Here is a 15328-nt window from a genome sequence, read left to right as displayed (position 1 = left end):
GGTAGAAATTTAACAAAAGTTTAGCTTTTTAGAACTTGAAGAGATTTAAGCTGTTAAATGACCTGCCCATGGTCATAGGCTACTTTGTGGCACAAAAGCATTATCACAGAATATCACAAATTTTGCCCAGCACCAAGTGATTTTTTAAAAATAACGTTTTTTTCCTGTCTGGGAAAACTTTAGCTTGGAATGTTTTTAGGAAGGTGCCAACTTCAATTCCAGGAAACATTAAGCAGATGTGAGATTAAAAGTGTTAAGAATCACACTTTCAGTTTGACATAAAATATTCTGGGGCTGGAGATAGTTAACAGAAGCAAAAGGGAGGCAAAACGGGTCACATGATGTCAGTACAATGTCAGAAAAATAGTAGGGTATAAAGAAAGCAGCCAGGTAAATTTGTACCCACATTGGGAACACAATTTGTCCATTTATATTACACAAGACAAAACATCCAGGAAACTGCTTCACACATGGTGTAAGAAAAAGCAATTTTAAGACTAACCTGCTCTGCGGTGGAGACGAGTTAACACCCTGTCACAATTTAAGACACAGAACTACTTCACTTGAATTTTGCAGTTAATGTTTTACCCGTCACATTTCACCTTGGCTACTCTGACTTTTATTTTCAAAAACTCGCCCATCTCCAGCCAGACATCTGACGGGCCAAAGCCGGTCCCCGGTGCAAACAGGTGGTCTGTACTGAGGGCCACATCTTCTTGGCCACGTGACCCTTTTCCTCCTAATCTCGTGTCGGAAACATTATTTCCGGTGCCAAGGATGGCTATCCACACACACACGCCCGAAGGAGCCCCTCCTGAAATACTGAGAATACTCTGCCACATGAGGCTTCCAAAGAGATGGTGGCAGGGAGCGAAAAAGAGGCAGAAAGGAACCTCGAGCTTAGAAAAGCGACCGGTCAGGAAGGCACGGGCTTTGTTGCACCCTCGACCCCTAAATGTCACTCAGTGGAGATGTTCGTAGGGCATCACCCACGGAGGGCTGGGAGGGCGGCCAGGTGCTGCAGCCGGGGCCGCGGCGCGGAGCACGCGGCGCGGGCCAGGCAGGCACCGCTCCCGGGCGGGTGGCGGACCGACCCGCCCCTCCACGGCTCCAACCCGGCGGCCGGCCCTGGGGGCGGGGAAGGGAAGTGCGGGCCCGGCGGAGGGGCACGCGCGGGGCAGGCTCGGGTGCGGCCGGGCCTAATCACATGGCGCAGACGGCGCAGGCCGCCGGCATCTCTTTCTTTCTCTTTCTGGAGCCTCCCCGCCCACCCCGCCCCACCACAGGCCCCTCCCGGGCCCGGATCCCCAAGCGGATCTCCGCCCCGCGGAGACACTCACTTTTCGCCGGAGGCTCCAAGCTCCTTGCCCTCGCTGTTGCCGAGAGCGTCGGTCTCCCCGGGGCCGTCCTTAGGGCCGGGCGCCGGCGGGGCCGCGGGCGGCGACGCCCCGGGCTGCTGCTGCTGCTGCTGCTGCGGCTGCTGCGTGCCCCCCTTGCCCAGCTCCTGCAGGATCTCGGAGGGGGAGCTGGACAGGCCCCGCGCCAGGGGCTCAGCCGGCCGCCCGCCCCCGCCCCACCAGGGGTAGATGCGCGCTGCGGCCGCCGGCCCCGCGGCCTCCAGTCCCCCGCTCCGGACGCGCCAGCACAGGGTGGCGAGGGGCTGCACCCGCTTCAGAGCCGCGCTGGCGGCGGCAGGCGGCCGCAGGAGCAGGTCCCGCAGCATTGCTGAGCCTCGAAGCCGCATCATGCCGCCCGGTCAGTTAGTGTTGGATCCACCCGGGAGGATGCTCGGGGCGTGGGCGGCAGCTCTTCCAAGATGTGTTCTTCCTCCCGCGGGACGGCGAGAAGACAAGTGTTAGGCCAGGGGCAGCGACGTGAGTGTGGGTGTGGTTCCGGTTCCCGCAGCCGCTACCGCTGCGCCGCAGACTGCCAGTGGCCGCTTCTCTCTCCGCCGAGGGCTCCGCACTGAGGGTGAAGCGTAAGGGAACGCTAGAGACATTCCAGTCTCCCCCTCCTGGGGGGCGGGAGGACGCCGGCGGCCTGCCCATTTAGCTTACTGTGATTGGCTCAAATTCTCGACCTCTCTTCTGATTGGTGACCGGAGCAGTCAAATTTCTCTCGGCGCTTGGTGCGCGAAGAGTCGGGCGGGGGCCTGGCGGCGGGAGGCGGGGCGGGGCGAGGAGTCAATCTGACGTGTGAGGCTCCACTGGCCGGGCTCCGGAGCAACCAACCCCTTTCCTCTGTTTGCCACCCCTGAGGGTGCACTATTTGGGAATTAGGGGCCCAGGAGTCTCATCTTTTGCTAAGCGGATGGACTCTGGGACCTCAAGCTGCAGAGGAGACTGATGGGTAAGAGCCTCTGCGGCTGAGAGCCCGGCGGTCAGCGGGGCTGGCCCGAGCTCGGCTGGTCCACGCGTGCAGCTGGCCCCCCGACTATCGGGTAAGGGCGTGTGACGACGCCTGGGAGGGCCGCAGTCCCACGAAAGCAGCCCCAGACGAGCCTCCTGCCTCTCCCCACTGTTACATTTACTTGAAACTTGCCGTGCTTGGCGACTACCCAGATGTGAAGTGTTTTGGAAAAAATGAGCAAAATCCTTTCAGCTAGGCGACTTAGCCATTTGGAAGGTTGGAGTTCTGAGGAGAGCGAGAGGGGGAAATTCCAGAATATCGCTGCTTTCCTTTCAAAACATTTTTTTTTTAATGCACACCAATATCTCAAAAATGGTGTTTGAACAGCAATGATTCCCTCAACACTACTGTGCTTGAAAGCAAAATGTAAATATTTTTCTGTTTTAAAAGCTGCTGTATCATGTTAAAGTAGAAGCATCTGGATGCTGGTTCTCTAAATCATTTCAGCCTGGTATCACTTTATCCATTTTTTTTTTTTTTTGTACCTGTGAAAACGAGCAAGGATCTGATAAACTCTGAGTTTTTCTCTGAGCCTCCATATCCACTCTACTCCACGACAAAAATGTTTTTAGATGATTTCCTGAAACAAGTAGGTTTGAATGCAAAGATCCACGCAGGTTAATGGTATGAGTTTTGTAAAACTGACAGGGTGTGGCAGGTGCATCGTTAATCACCGGATTTAGTAATCTAATGAATCTTAAAACATTGCACTAGTTTAATAATTAGGAAATCTGGCTGTACCTACAGGTTACGTGACCTTTGTCATGTCATAGTTTGGCCACGTTTAAGTTTCTTCTATCTACTCTTTAACCAGAAGAACATGGAAAAAGCTATTGTGTAAAGCACTTAATCACATTAAAAAAATGTAAGGCAATTGCACATTATTTAGAGGGCTTTTATTACTACTTAATGTCACTGTCACTAAAATTTGATGAGTCAAAGTAATAACCTATTTGGGAAAAGGAACATCAAGTTTTGGAGGAAAGGTAACAAATACTACCGCTGCCTAACTTTTCCAGTCTGACTCGTCAATGACATAAACCTGAATATTTTCCCATGTCTTATATATAACTAGTTACCAATTTTGACTGCCTCCTTTCTTTCAAACACATCAGAGCTGTTGACAAATCCAGTTATTATTTTCCTCCTGGTTTTTTTTCTGTTTGTAATTTTTCTATGAAAATTCTTTCCAATGGTTAAAGGTTCAACTACTTCATAGTATACTTAACAAATATAAAAAGGAAACCTAGTAATAGATTATTTTCTAGAGTTTTACTTTCAGGGATGAGCTGGTGAGAATGTACAGATGTCGTCTCCTAACATTTAGAAAAACTGTCTGCTGAAGTCTAACCCCTTCTTTGAGAAGACCAAAGAAAAAGTTATAGACAGCAAATTGAAACAACAAACAGGATAAAAATATAATTCATGAATGCTTTTATTTGATTCTTTTCTTCATTTTATATATTTTTTTAATCTTTAGTGATGTATTCTAATCAAATACAACTTTGGAACTATGAATTGAGGTTAATTACTATTTCCATTAGGTTAATTATTCACCTATCAAATCATATCATCATATAAACAAAATCTATCCCTATAAAAACATTTTATACACATGCAGTCCCCTAAAATATCTACAAATAGAAAATGGCTCTCCAGATTAACATGTGGCTGGACTGTGAGAACTACTTTTAGACTTCCTCCTTGTTAGTAGGTACCTGTAAGTGCAGCTATTTTACAATGGGTTATGGTGTCATAGTCATGAGAAGGAAATCAACCATCCAAAGGAAAAATTGGAATCTATGCACTTTGTTTCTATTCTATCTAGAAGCATAGTTATTGAGCCTCTACTCTATATTCTTTTGAAGATTAGAAAAGGCTAATTTTTCAAGATCATAATGTAACCTATATATAAATTCTAGATCTTGCCCTTCACAAAAACAGGTTATTATTATTTGTTGACATAGAGATAAATAGAAAATAACTCTTCGACTAACAGCTTAAAAGGATTGCTTAAGTTCTTGTTTAGAATTTTTCCATTTAGAGAATAGAATAAGGTTTAGGAAACCTCTAAACAAGCTTCTGCTACTACTTCCCTTTCTTCTGCTCATTTCCTGCTTTAACTGACCAACTTCCTAGCCTCACTGATGAACCCTGCCAAACGTGACTTATTTTTCAAAAGTTGAATTTAGATCTGCATTAAAATAAGTATTATAAATCCTGTATCCATAAAATGGGGATAATATTGGTATCTTATCTCACAGGGTTGTTGTGAACATTAAGTGAATCAGTACTTTGTTCTAAAGCACTTAGAACAATGACAGTAGCACTCTAAGTGTTAGCTACAATAGTTGTCATGTCTATTATTGAAAAGCTAAACTGGGAATTGTTTTAAACCATCTAATTGTAAAATATCATTTAGGAAGAAACTAGCCCCCTAAAATGAGTTCATTTGCTTAGTTCATTTTTAGAAAACAAAGCAAGAATTTCCAAAGCATTTTGAAATAGAGACTGCTACAAAAACAGATTAAGCAAAGCTAGGCTCGGTGCCCAAGATACCAGCTATTTACAAATAACTTTTCAAAAGTACTAAAGAAAGAATTGCTAGAGTAAACAAACAAAACTGGCTTGAATGTACGTGTCATATACAATTATAAAATTCTATCATTTGCTACCTATATACATTAAATTAAACCTCTATTCCTTGTGACATCACACAAAAATAGGAAGAGAGATTTTTCATCACATTTGAAGAAACTATTTGAATGGTCTTGGTTAAAATTCTACCTATATAAAATTCTTTTTGAGGGTTTCCTGATAGCTGGAATGAGAGTGGGGTTGTAATCAGTTATTTTTCCTTCATTCAGAGTGATATAGTAAAGATTTCAATTAGCTCAGTTTATAAGTTAATGTTGTTTATACTTAGACCACAATTATATGCATAGAGCCTCCAGATACATATTAATTATTCAAAGTTACTTTAATTCTTAATTTTTTTTGAAATTCATAGAAAATATCAAATTGAACTAAACCCCAGCCCAAAGATGAAATTCTTACTTGTACATTAGCAAAACCTAAAAAAAAATGTGATTTTATAAATAGTCCAAAAGTCAGTCAAAAGGATACTTGTTTGAGAATGGAAACAACCTCTATGGCAGGTTGTATTACTGTTCACAAATATTTTTGTCCCTCCCTTGGGAAGACTTTACCTTCCCATGTTGAATGGCAGGCTTGGCCTTATGCCTCGATTTGGTCAACGAAATGTGAAAGAAACTGATGTATAGCACCGCTGAGTAGAAGCTTTAAGAGTAATTGCTTGGTTCTGTCATCTCTCTTTTCCTTTTGCGACAAGAACGGCATGTCCCAATGAGGGGATGCTCCTTCTCCTGGGTCCAGAATGATGGAACAAAGCTGAAAATGACTGTGACTGACAACATGAAGAGAAGTAAACCTTACTGTAAGTAATTGCCATTTGGGGGTTATTACCGTGGAAGGACTTAGATTGACCAATATATCATCCGACTTGAATGAAGAAGACCTGGCAGCCATGAAACTAGTATGGATTACAAAGAATGTTTGAGAACTCTAAAAGATTGGTAGTCAGTGGACCTCCAGAGCGGTTGAAACAATACCACTGAGAGGACAGTCACAATAGACATATTCAGAATAGGCCTTCTCTTTCAGGGACGATTAAGACCAAAGTTCAGGTAGATGTTTGATTGATATTTCAATATGCCATATGTATTTGGGCACTTTAATTGGGGGAAATTAGCAGTGGTTTGAAGCATGAGCTCCGTATCAATTATGCTATGTTGGTTTTATGCTATGAAATCTAATGTTGGTTCAACATCTGAGATTTGTCACATTTAAACCCTGAAAAAGAAAAATGAGCCTGGACTTTTGCCTGTTTATGTTCATCCAATGGTAAGATCATATTACCAACTCAGAAACCAATTACTAAACTCCATTAAAGTCATGATTTATAGAGCAAAATTCAATTCAGACATTTGGAAAAAAAACATCAGAGTCCACAGTAATGTATTTTGATATTCCAGGGTGAAAAAGAATAAATATTCATCCTCCATGTAGCGTGAGTTCCTACAAACGATATATTTACTTTTCAAGCATCTGACATTTACAGTTAACATGTGATTCACTCTGTCCAATGATCAATCACAATAAACAACTCTACAAAAGAAATGTTGATTTGTGATAAAGCTGCTTCTCATAGTGACAACACCACATGTTCTCTGCAGACATGTATTCATATGCACCCCAGATAGTAAAACAAACTGTGATGTATAAAATATCTCTGTAGAACTAGCCTAAATGGTTATCAGTAGGAGAATAGATTAAGATGTGATATTTTCATATAATGGGGTAACATAAATTATTTAAATTCAGTGATGCCCAGTATCATGTGTTAAAGTGGATGTCTCAAAAACAGTGTTGAAAAAAAGACCAGTTCAGAAGGATATGTAGATTATGATACAATGACTGTAACATTGTAAAACATACAAAGCAATATATTATTTATAGATTTATGCATATGTGGTTTAAAAGTTTCAAATATGCATAGATGTGATAAACATAAAATCCAGCGTAGTGATTATTATCTCTGGGTATATATAATGGCGAATGCGATTGAAGAGATGTACACAGAGATGTATCTGTAATGATTGATTTAAAAAACAATTTTAATCTGAAGGAAATATGGCACGTGGGTAGTTGAAAACAGGTGTTGGTTATATTCTCTCTTTCTGTGTTAGAAATATTTCTTAATTAAAGAAAAGAAGCTTTATCATAATGTTGAAAGCCATTACTTTTCTCTAACAGTTGTAAATGTAGAAAATATTACAAAACCAATATTCAATTTTTAGTGGTTCCTTTTAAACTTTATTTAATTTTGCCTAACCAATGCTGGGTGATATAATTAGTAAGCAATATAGCTACCCTGTAAATATAATGAAGAGGGTAACCAACAGAGAATATCCTTGAATTAAAGACTTTACAAAAGGTAAGAATGACTAATATTTAACTGAAAAACTTATAAAAAAATTACTTGGCTCTTGGCTATCTCAAAAATAAATATGAAAGCAAGTCTTTCATTAATCAAATATGGATAAAAAATATATCCTTCCTTCCTTTGAAGGTGAGAAGCTATTTATCTTTGTCATATTGCTTTTAGGTACAGGTACCAATTGCTAAATTTTATGTCTATAAAAATGATAAGTTAATAAGGTCATGCAGCTGATTAATAATAAAGTTGACAAAGACACATCCTCAAGCTGGATGTGGCCCTTACCCTCAGTCCTTTTGAACCATTGGACAAATGCCTATAAGAGACATGTTTATGGGTACCATAATAAAATAAAAATTGGGGGGAGTAATTAATTTCCCCGATGAGAGGCTCAATAGGTGAATGGAGTAAAAAAGACCACGTTGCAATATGTTAGGGAATTATGAGGCTCCAATAAGTTGGAATTGAAATGCTCTGTCAAAGGGGGGAGTAGCTAATCCATTTCAGTGAATTTTCTTTAAGTGGAATGCAGGCACAGTTAGCTAGATCTTTGGGTTCTTTAAGGTCATCTAGAAATATGATTTTTAAAAATAAATAAAATTTTCTGACTTTTAAATGTAAGCAGCTCATTCAATTTTTAAAAGCACTGTACTACTCAAAACACCTGTTAAGAATAATTTGGCTCATGGCCATCACATTTCCAACTCTGCCCTGAACAATCAGATGATGATAGCAATATAATGTTCTTTGAGGTTTATTCCCTGAAACAGATTCTACTCCAGATCATTAATCCTAGCTAGCCATGGAATTCCCATTCCCCTTAAAACTGCTGCAGCTATCTTACTACCAGGAGAGGAACCAACCTTAAGGCAAACTCCACACACCAAAGCCAACAGACTGGAAAGATGGAAAGAATCTGGAATCTCCATGACATTCATGAACTACTGACTCAACCAACTCTGATGCTTGCCCTCCTGTGTACATGTGATACATTTCCCTATTACTTAAATCATTTTGTTTCTGGGTTTCCATTAAGACATTCTGACTGATTCAAAATCACACTATAGAAGATTCTTTCTCTGCGTCTCTTTCTTTGCCCTGAGTACAATTTATTACTACTACTTCCTCATTTTGCAAACCGCACTAAATTATATAGTATCTATGTTTTAACTTATTTACATATTATATGACTTCCCAATTGTTTGGGGGCCATATATGATAGACTTGCATGATTTAAAATAAAAGGATGGATTTGGAGATACAGCAAGCATTAAGAAGCCTGCCTTAACTTCAGTTTGGATCCTGAATCACTTCTATAACTTTAGGTTTGCTTCCCTTCTCTCCCAACAAAAGAATATTGAGCCATATGAAGATAAATAGCTTTGCCCTTCTGCTAAACTAGACTTCTGTACTTGAGCCTGACTGATTAGAGTTTGAACTTAAACTTACTGTCCGTCATTCTTGCCAAAATGATCAATTTTCTTTTACCTAACCAACTTTCCTCCTTGGAGTCTTTGCTTATACCATTATCGCACTATCGTCTTATATCTCCTAAGCCCCTTTCTCTACCCATTAAAATTCCACTGACCCTTCAAGGTGCCTATCTTAGATCTTCATGGTGTGCTCCAGTTTCTTATATAACAGCCCTTTTACCCTCACAACAGTGATTTGAGATGAACAGGTAGATACAGTCTCATTTTGCAAGTAAGAAAATTGACAAAGAAATGTTAAATAATCTGTTCGAAAGTTCAGTGACTTGCCTTAAAAGTACTACATATTTGACTTAATGGCTTTTACTTCTGCCATTGGTCCTTACCATTCCCATCTGGATATGCCTTCTCTTTCTTAAGAACCCAGGTCAAATGTCATCTCCTCTGGGAAGCCTTCCCTGACCTTCCCAGGCAGAGTTAAGGGGTTCTTCCTCTGTATATCAGGGTTCACCTGGTAATATCTTCATTTATTGCACTACTCTAATTATTTGTGTGTATCTCTCTTCGAACTAGACGAGAGGATTTAGTTTATTTAGCTTCTAAAATATACACTGTCGTTCTTAATAACATTGTTTTTAATCACATCATTGAGGCTGTTGTAACAGGAGTTTAGTAACTAGAAAATAAAAAGAAATATATTAGAACAAATGAACCTTTCACAATTTTATTTGAATCTTGAGTAAATTCCTTCTTTATTATATTTCAAAAGAGCAGGAAATTTTAAAATTCAAACTGCAAAAGGACTTTATGAACACCTTGTTTTTAATGACTGTCTACTTGTGCCAACCATCATGGTGGTAGATTACACAGATTAATAAAACATGGTCTTCGGTATGAAGATGTAGACGAAACACAGATACAAAGACTCCTAATTAAAATACAGTATTCTAGATGCTATAAACATTACATATATGTGTACATTCAATGGGTAAAGGTGACATAGAAATGAATTCTATCAGAGAGATAATGAAATATTCTAGAATGGAGGTAATATTCGGTAGGTAGAAATCCAGGTGTATAGGTTGATAAAGGCATTCTTTCAAGAAAAAAACAAGAATGACATTAAATGATAGGTTCAGGGAATTACAAATAATCTGGTGTGGTTTTATTAGCACTCTCCACTAAATATTTCCAGTCTCTTCCTGTGTAGGATTGCATAGCCCTATTTCCTTGAAGTCAGATGTATTCAGGCAATTTGGCTTTGTCCGGGGAAATGTGATTATAAACTTAAAAAGCCCACGCTACTCTCTTTACCTATGCCCATATAACTATTAATGCTTAAAGCTGGTGGTTGCTGTCTCCCTGGGTATTTGAGTTCAGAGAAAGAAACTTTATCATTTTTAAGCTTCTGTGATATATGCGGGCTATTTGTTAGCAGAGCAAAACTTATTCTATCCTGATTGATCCATCTAATATGAGAGGAAGATAGGAGAAAGAATACTGATCATAGAGAAGCCAGTCCTATTGTCAGCATACTCGTATATAAAGGTCAGCTTATAAAATGACCATTTACCTAAGAGTGTGTGTCCAAAACATTTGAATCAGTGAAGTCAAGTTTTGTTTTATGCTTTTCAGTTGAATGCCATTTCTGGCTAGCTGTTCGTATTTCCACAACTAACTCTAAAATTGACAAATGTCATATGAGTGAAGAAAAAGATGCCTTTATAATCCATCCTTTATTTAATCTTACAGTTACATAGTCACTGACCTATGTGTTCTAGATGGAAAAAAGTATCCAGAGACATCTGCAGCCTCGGTATATATTAGTTACACCTGGTATTGAACACCAGATGCTATTACATTTCTATGATAAGAGACATAACACAAAGGAAAATGCTTACAATTTGGAGACAGGCTTCGATTTTATTTCCAGCAGGTGTACTGCCTTCACACAGTACTGCCTTCATGGATTTTACCCCCCAGCTAATATTGCACTTTAACTGGGGTTTCTAGAAATAATGTCTTAATCCAAGAGAGTGATTGAAATAGTGAGAACTTGACATCTCATGATAGGCAAAAATAGGAGAATGTTTGTGTCGATTAGCACATGAGCTTTGCTAGCATCCTACCTGAGAGGAGGAGCTCGGAGTTAGTATATGCTGCCTAGGTAAGTTTATGTAGGCAGAGGAAGAGATGAGGTAGGAAAAGGTCTAGACATTAAGGGTTGTCCAAATTTGTGAAACTGTGAGGTCAAGGGCCCGTGAACAGGTTGGAATACATATCTTAAGATACCAGAAACACTGAGAGGAATACCAAAGGAAGAAGAGCAGAGGAGGAACCAAGATAGAGATAAACTTAGTCTCCTTCATAATTGTAGTTCTTCAGTAATTTGTGAAGTAGGCCAAGGGAAGTGCCTCAGGTGTGTAACTTGCGAGCGTCTGCCCAAATGTTGAGAGGAAAATCAAGTCCTTGCACAGAGAGAAATCTAATAAATACATTTTAATCCAATTCTGAACACTAAATTTATGTTAAGTCCAATTCTGAACACTAAATTCAAAAGCGTAATAATGTATTTTGTTCTCTAAAGGCTTTCCAAACTGAGGGTTAAGCAACGGGAGTTGTAGCTCCAGCCTGGCCATCACCTCGCTGGTTGACCTGACCAAGTCCCTTGACCGCCACTGCCTCAGTTCCTTCATCTGTAAAGTGGAATCTTGGACTAAGTAACCTCACAGGTGCCACCGCGGTCCAAGATGTGACTCTGAGCGCTGGTACATGCACGGTGGCTTTTATCTGGAACAATTTGACACTTACTGATGAAATCTTATGTCTGTTTTTTCCCAACAGATACTATGGGAATTGTAAGGTGACACGCTGTAAATATCAAACAAGGTTAAAGGATCTTTTAACTCCGGTTGCTAGACAAAAGTTATAAATGCCTCACATACGGCAGTTTTGAAAGAGCAACAAAGGGTACATACACATTTAGGTTAATAATTAAAGATACTATTAGGGGATGGTCTGGGAAGGGGCAATGGGATACACAGCCAAGAACCGCTGGGCCTTGGTGGGAACTTGTCCCAGTGTGTGGAACCTGGCTGGTCCAATTTCAGTCTTGGCGGGGTTTCCCCCCCGGCCATAGACATTATCAGAATATAAAGGCTACTATATTTGAGGGTAGTTCATGCACTAGGCAGCCAGCTGTCACTCACACCCATGGGAGGGGGCTCTGTAGTCACTCAGCACGCACGTGCTCACCGTCATTAGAAGCAGCTGTTGGCTCTAAAGAGCCCTCGCACTCAGACTTCTCCAGCAGTCTCCAGCACAGTATTTTGGTACAAACCTTAGTGTGTGCTTTTAGAGAATCATTAGCAAAAGGAGATAACCACAAGTAAATAGAAAGCAGGTGGACTGGTACAAATAGTGTCACAAAAATAATTTTCAAGTCAATTACTGCTGTAGGTTTGGCTTTTTTTTTCTTTGTACTTTTTAAAGGGATGGGATATCTAGGCTCCACTTATCTCTAAATACTAAAAATCTTTCACTCCTAGCAACCACTTCCTGGAAAACAACCTGTCAAAAAGATCAAAACAGTGAAAACAGGTCTTTCACACATTTAACAATAATAAGAGAGGTTTTAAGAGCAAAATCCTGTAATAGCTTTAAACATATATGGCTACATCCACTATCTTTGTGATGAGTAGCCAGGGTCAGCACCTTTTTTGCTGCAAAAACATGTATTAACCCTTCTGTGATCACTGTGTTCTGGATATGACCATAACCCACCTACAGAATTTTACGATAAAACAATCATTGAAGTTTTACTGGGTGTGTAGTTTGTCCCATGTATTAACTGCACAATAATAAAACAAATGACACTAATTTTCTTGCTTCTTTGTGTATTACACTGGACAATTTATGTAACCTCAAAGGGCCTCAGTTTCCTCACTTGTAAAGAGAAGAAAATAGCACCTGGTTTGGGAGCCTGTTGCGAGAATTAAATAAGTTAATGCATGTGTATTGTTCAGGGATAGGCCACGCAGAAACTCAACAGATGTTACCATGTTTCCCCGAAAATAAGACCTAGCTAGACAATCAGCTCTAATGAATCCTTTGGAGCAAAAATTAATAGAAGATCTAGTATTATATTACATTATATTACATCTGGTCTTATATTAATTTTTGCTCCAAAAAAACACATTAGAGCTGATTGTCCAGATAGGTCTTATTTTTGGGGAAACACGGTAGCTCCTGTCCCTTGCAATCCATTTATATCAAGAAGCCAGAGTGAGCCAGCCCTGTGGCTCAGGCTGTTAGAGCTCCATGCTCCTAACTCCAAAGGGTGCCGGTTGAGTTCCCCCAAGGGATGGTGGGCAGAGTCCACTGCAACTAAGATTGAACATGGCACCTCGAGATGAGCTGCCTCCCAGATGGCTCAGTTGGTTGGAGCGTGTCCTCTCAACCACAAGGTTGCTGGTTCGACTCCCTCAACGGATGGTGGGCTGCGCCCCCTGCAACTAGCAACAGCCACTGGACCTGGATCTGAGCTGCGCCCTCCACAACTAACACTGAGAGGACAACAACTTGACTTGGGAAAAAGGCCTGGAAGTATACACAGTTCTCCAATAAAGTCCTGTTCCCCTTCCTCAATAAAACCTTAAAAAAAAAAAAAGAAGCCAGAGTGATCTTCTTAAGTTATAAATCAGATCATGTTAGTCTCCAGCTTAAAACCCTTAATGGTTTCCTATTGCAGTTAAGATAAAGTTAAAAATTTTTAATCTTCCCTACAGGGCCTCCTTGGTTCTGCCTAAGTTGTAGCTACAGCTTCAGCCAGTCTTCCACTGAGGTTTATGTGCCGGCATAAACCTTCTTTGAGGTTTATTGCCTTCTTTGAGGTCTTCAGATAAGCCACACCTGTCTCATGGCCCCTGCGTGGGAGCAGCTCCAGGAGAGATTTGGGAATTTTGTCTTTTACCTTATAATATGCATCAACACGCCCTTCTTTAATATGCACAATTGATGTAAATCTTAAGTAAAATGCTACGTGAAAAGCAGCTCCTAGCTACTTTTCACTCAGAGTCAAATTGCAGCTCTAAGGCCTTCCTAAATTGTAATTTTAGAACTCACTGCTTCTGTACATGCTGTTCCCTCTGCCTGAAACCCTCATCTAAACTTTTTGTTACTGGCAAAATCGTCCTCTTCAGGTCTCAGCTTCAGTGGCACCTCCTCAGATATTTCTTTAAGAACTCTGATAACACCTGTTCTTTTCTTTCAAGCAAATGAATAATCTTGCGTGACCATTTCACCCCCACTGGACTGTAAGGTTCGTAGGTCTGGGATAGCATGGTTGCTTCTCTCATGGCTGCAATCTGGCATAGAGAAGGCATGCAGGAAGTGCTCATTGCTTTATTTACTAATCAATAAAATCAACCCGAAGATTTAGTGAACGATCTCCCCCGCATCCATACACACATGACAAACTGGCAAACATTACTCCAGAAAACCTGATTTCGGAGGTCCTTCTTGAACCAACGTCCAGGAGGAAAAGAGAAAGAAAATGCCTCCATCAAACACCATGTCTTTGTACCCTGGCCTCTTCCTATTTTTTAACTCCTTTATTTTCACACTGTCCATTGCGTTTAATCACACACAAATAATCCTGGAGCAAAACTAATCTTTATGCAGATGAAGGATTTGAGAAGGAGGAAGTGCAGGGGCTGCTAACTAGGAACAGAAGAGATCAATCACAGGTACTGCCTCAAGGCGCTACCTCTCCTGAGCTTTCTGCAGAAATGTCCCTACTACCCGTAACTTTGTGCCAGCTTCTAGTCTGTCACATGTGCCTCTGAATCATTTACCAATTGGCTAAGTCAACTGCTTTACTTTCCTGAGTTGTGCTTTCGCATAGGTCTGTGAAAGGAAGTAGTAATATCCTTTTCTGTTTGGATTCTAGATTTGGTCCCTTTTGCTTTTACTCATAACAGGACATTTTGTAGCCCTCCATCTCTTCCAACAACTTAGGAACCTTTCAGTAGGAAACCCTGTCTTCCCTCCCTTCTTTCCATGAATATTTATGAATGTCCCTAAGTGTCATGCATTTATGTCATCCCTTCTTCATTCTCTGGCCTTGGTAGTCAGCCTAGATAGACAGTCTCTCTCCTGCATTTTTTGGTCTACTTTGAGTCTTCCTTCCTACCTGGCTTTGATTTTTCTTTAAGGGTCCTCTTCCAGCCTGGTCTCACATCCTCCTTTAGGTTATTTCTGTTTAGAAACACCCCCTATGAAAGACAGCTCAAAGGGAATTTCTTGGAGAGATTTCCATGTCTGTGTTTAAATGTACACTTAACACTTAACAGCCAGGGTCCCTCTGAAGTATAAGAACACAGGGGCATCTGCTTTGTCAGGGCCCTTTGTACTTTAAGTTTCCTCAGAATTTCTATCATTCTATTAGTTGAGGTCGCTGCATAGTCAG

The 15328-nt window shown here is 40.8% G+C and overlaps 1 protein-coding gene and 1 long non-coding RNA gene across 3 annotated transcripts in view; one reads left to right on the top strand and one right to left on the bottom strand.

The window, feature by feature from the left end:
• The window catches only part of GLS (glutaminase), a 76114-nt gene extending 74105 nt beyond the window's left edge, over positions 1 to 2009 (bottom strand). Inside the window, exon 1 of one of the 2 annotated variants that reach the window (XM_081051964.1) lies at positions 1341 to 2009. In XM_081051964.1, coding sequence (XP_080908090.1) covers positions 1341 to 1747 — 407 coding nt within the window. In that variant the 5' untranslated portion in view covers positions 1748 to 2009. The remainder of the gene's footprint in view (positions 1 to 1340) is intronic. The other variant, XM_081051965.1, reaches the window with a different exon arrangement.
• Positions 1974 to 12736, top strand: LOC308499116. The gene is made up of 3 exons (XR_013993544.1): positions 1974 to 2349; positions 5762 to 5866; positions 11447 to 12736. It is a non-coding gene; the product is annotated as an uncharacterized lncRNA (long non-coding RNA).
• Positions 12737 to 15328: the final 2592 nt, after the last annotated feature.

This window comes from Rhinolophus hipposideros (genome assembly GCF_964194185.1).
Source record: "Rhinolophus hipposideros genome assembly, chromosome: 6".
NCBI lineage: Eukaryota > Metazoa > Chordata > Mammalia > Chiroptera > Rhinolophidae > Rhinolophus > Rhinolophus hipposideros.
Note: the sequence above shows the minus strand (reverse complement) of the source record. Positions and strands in the feature narration are given on the sequence as shown.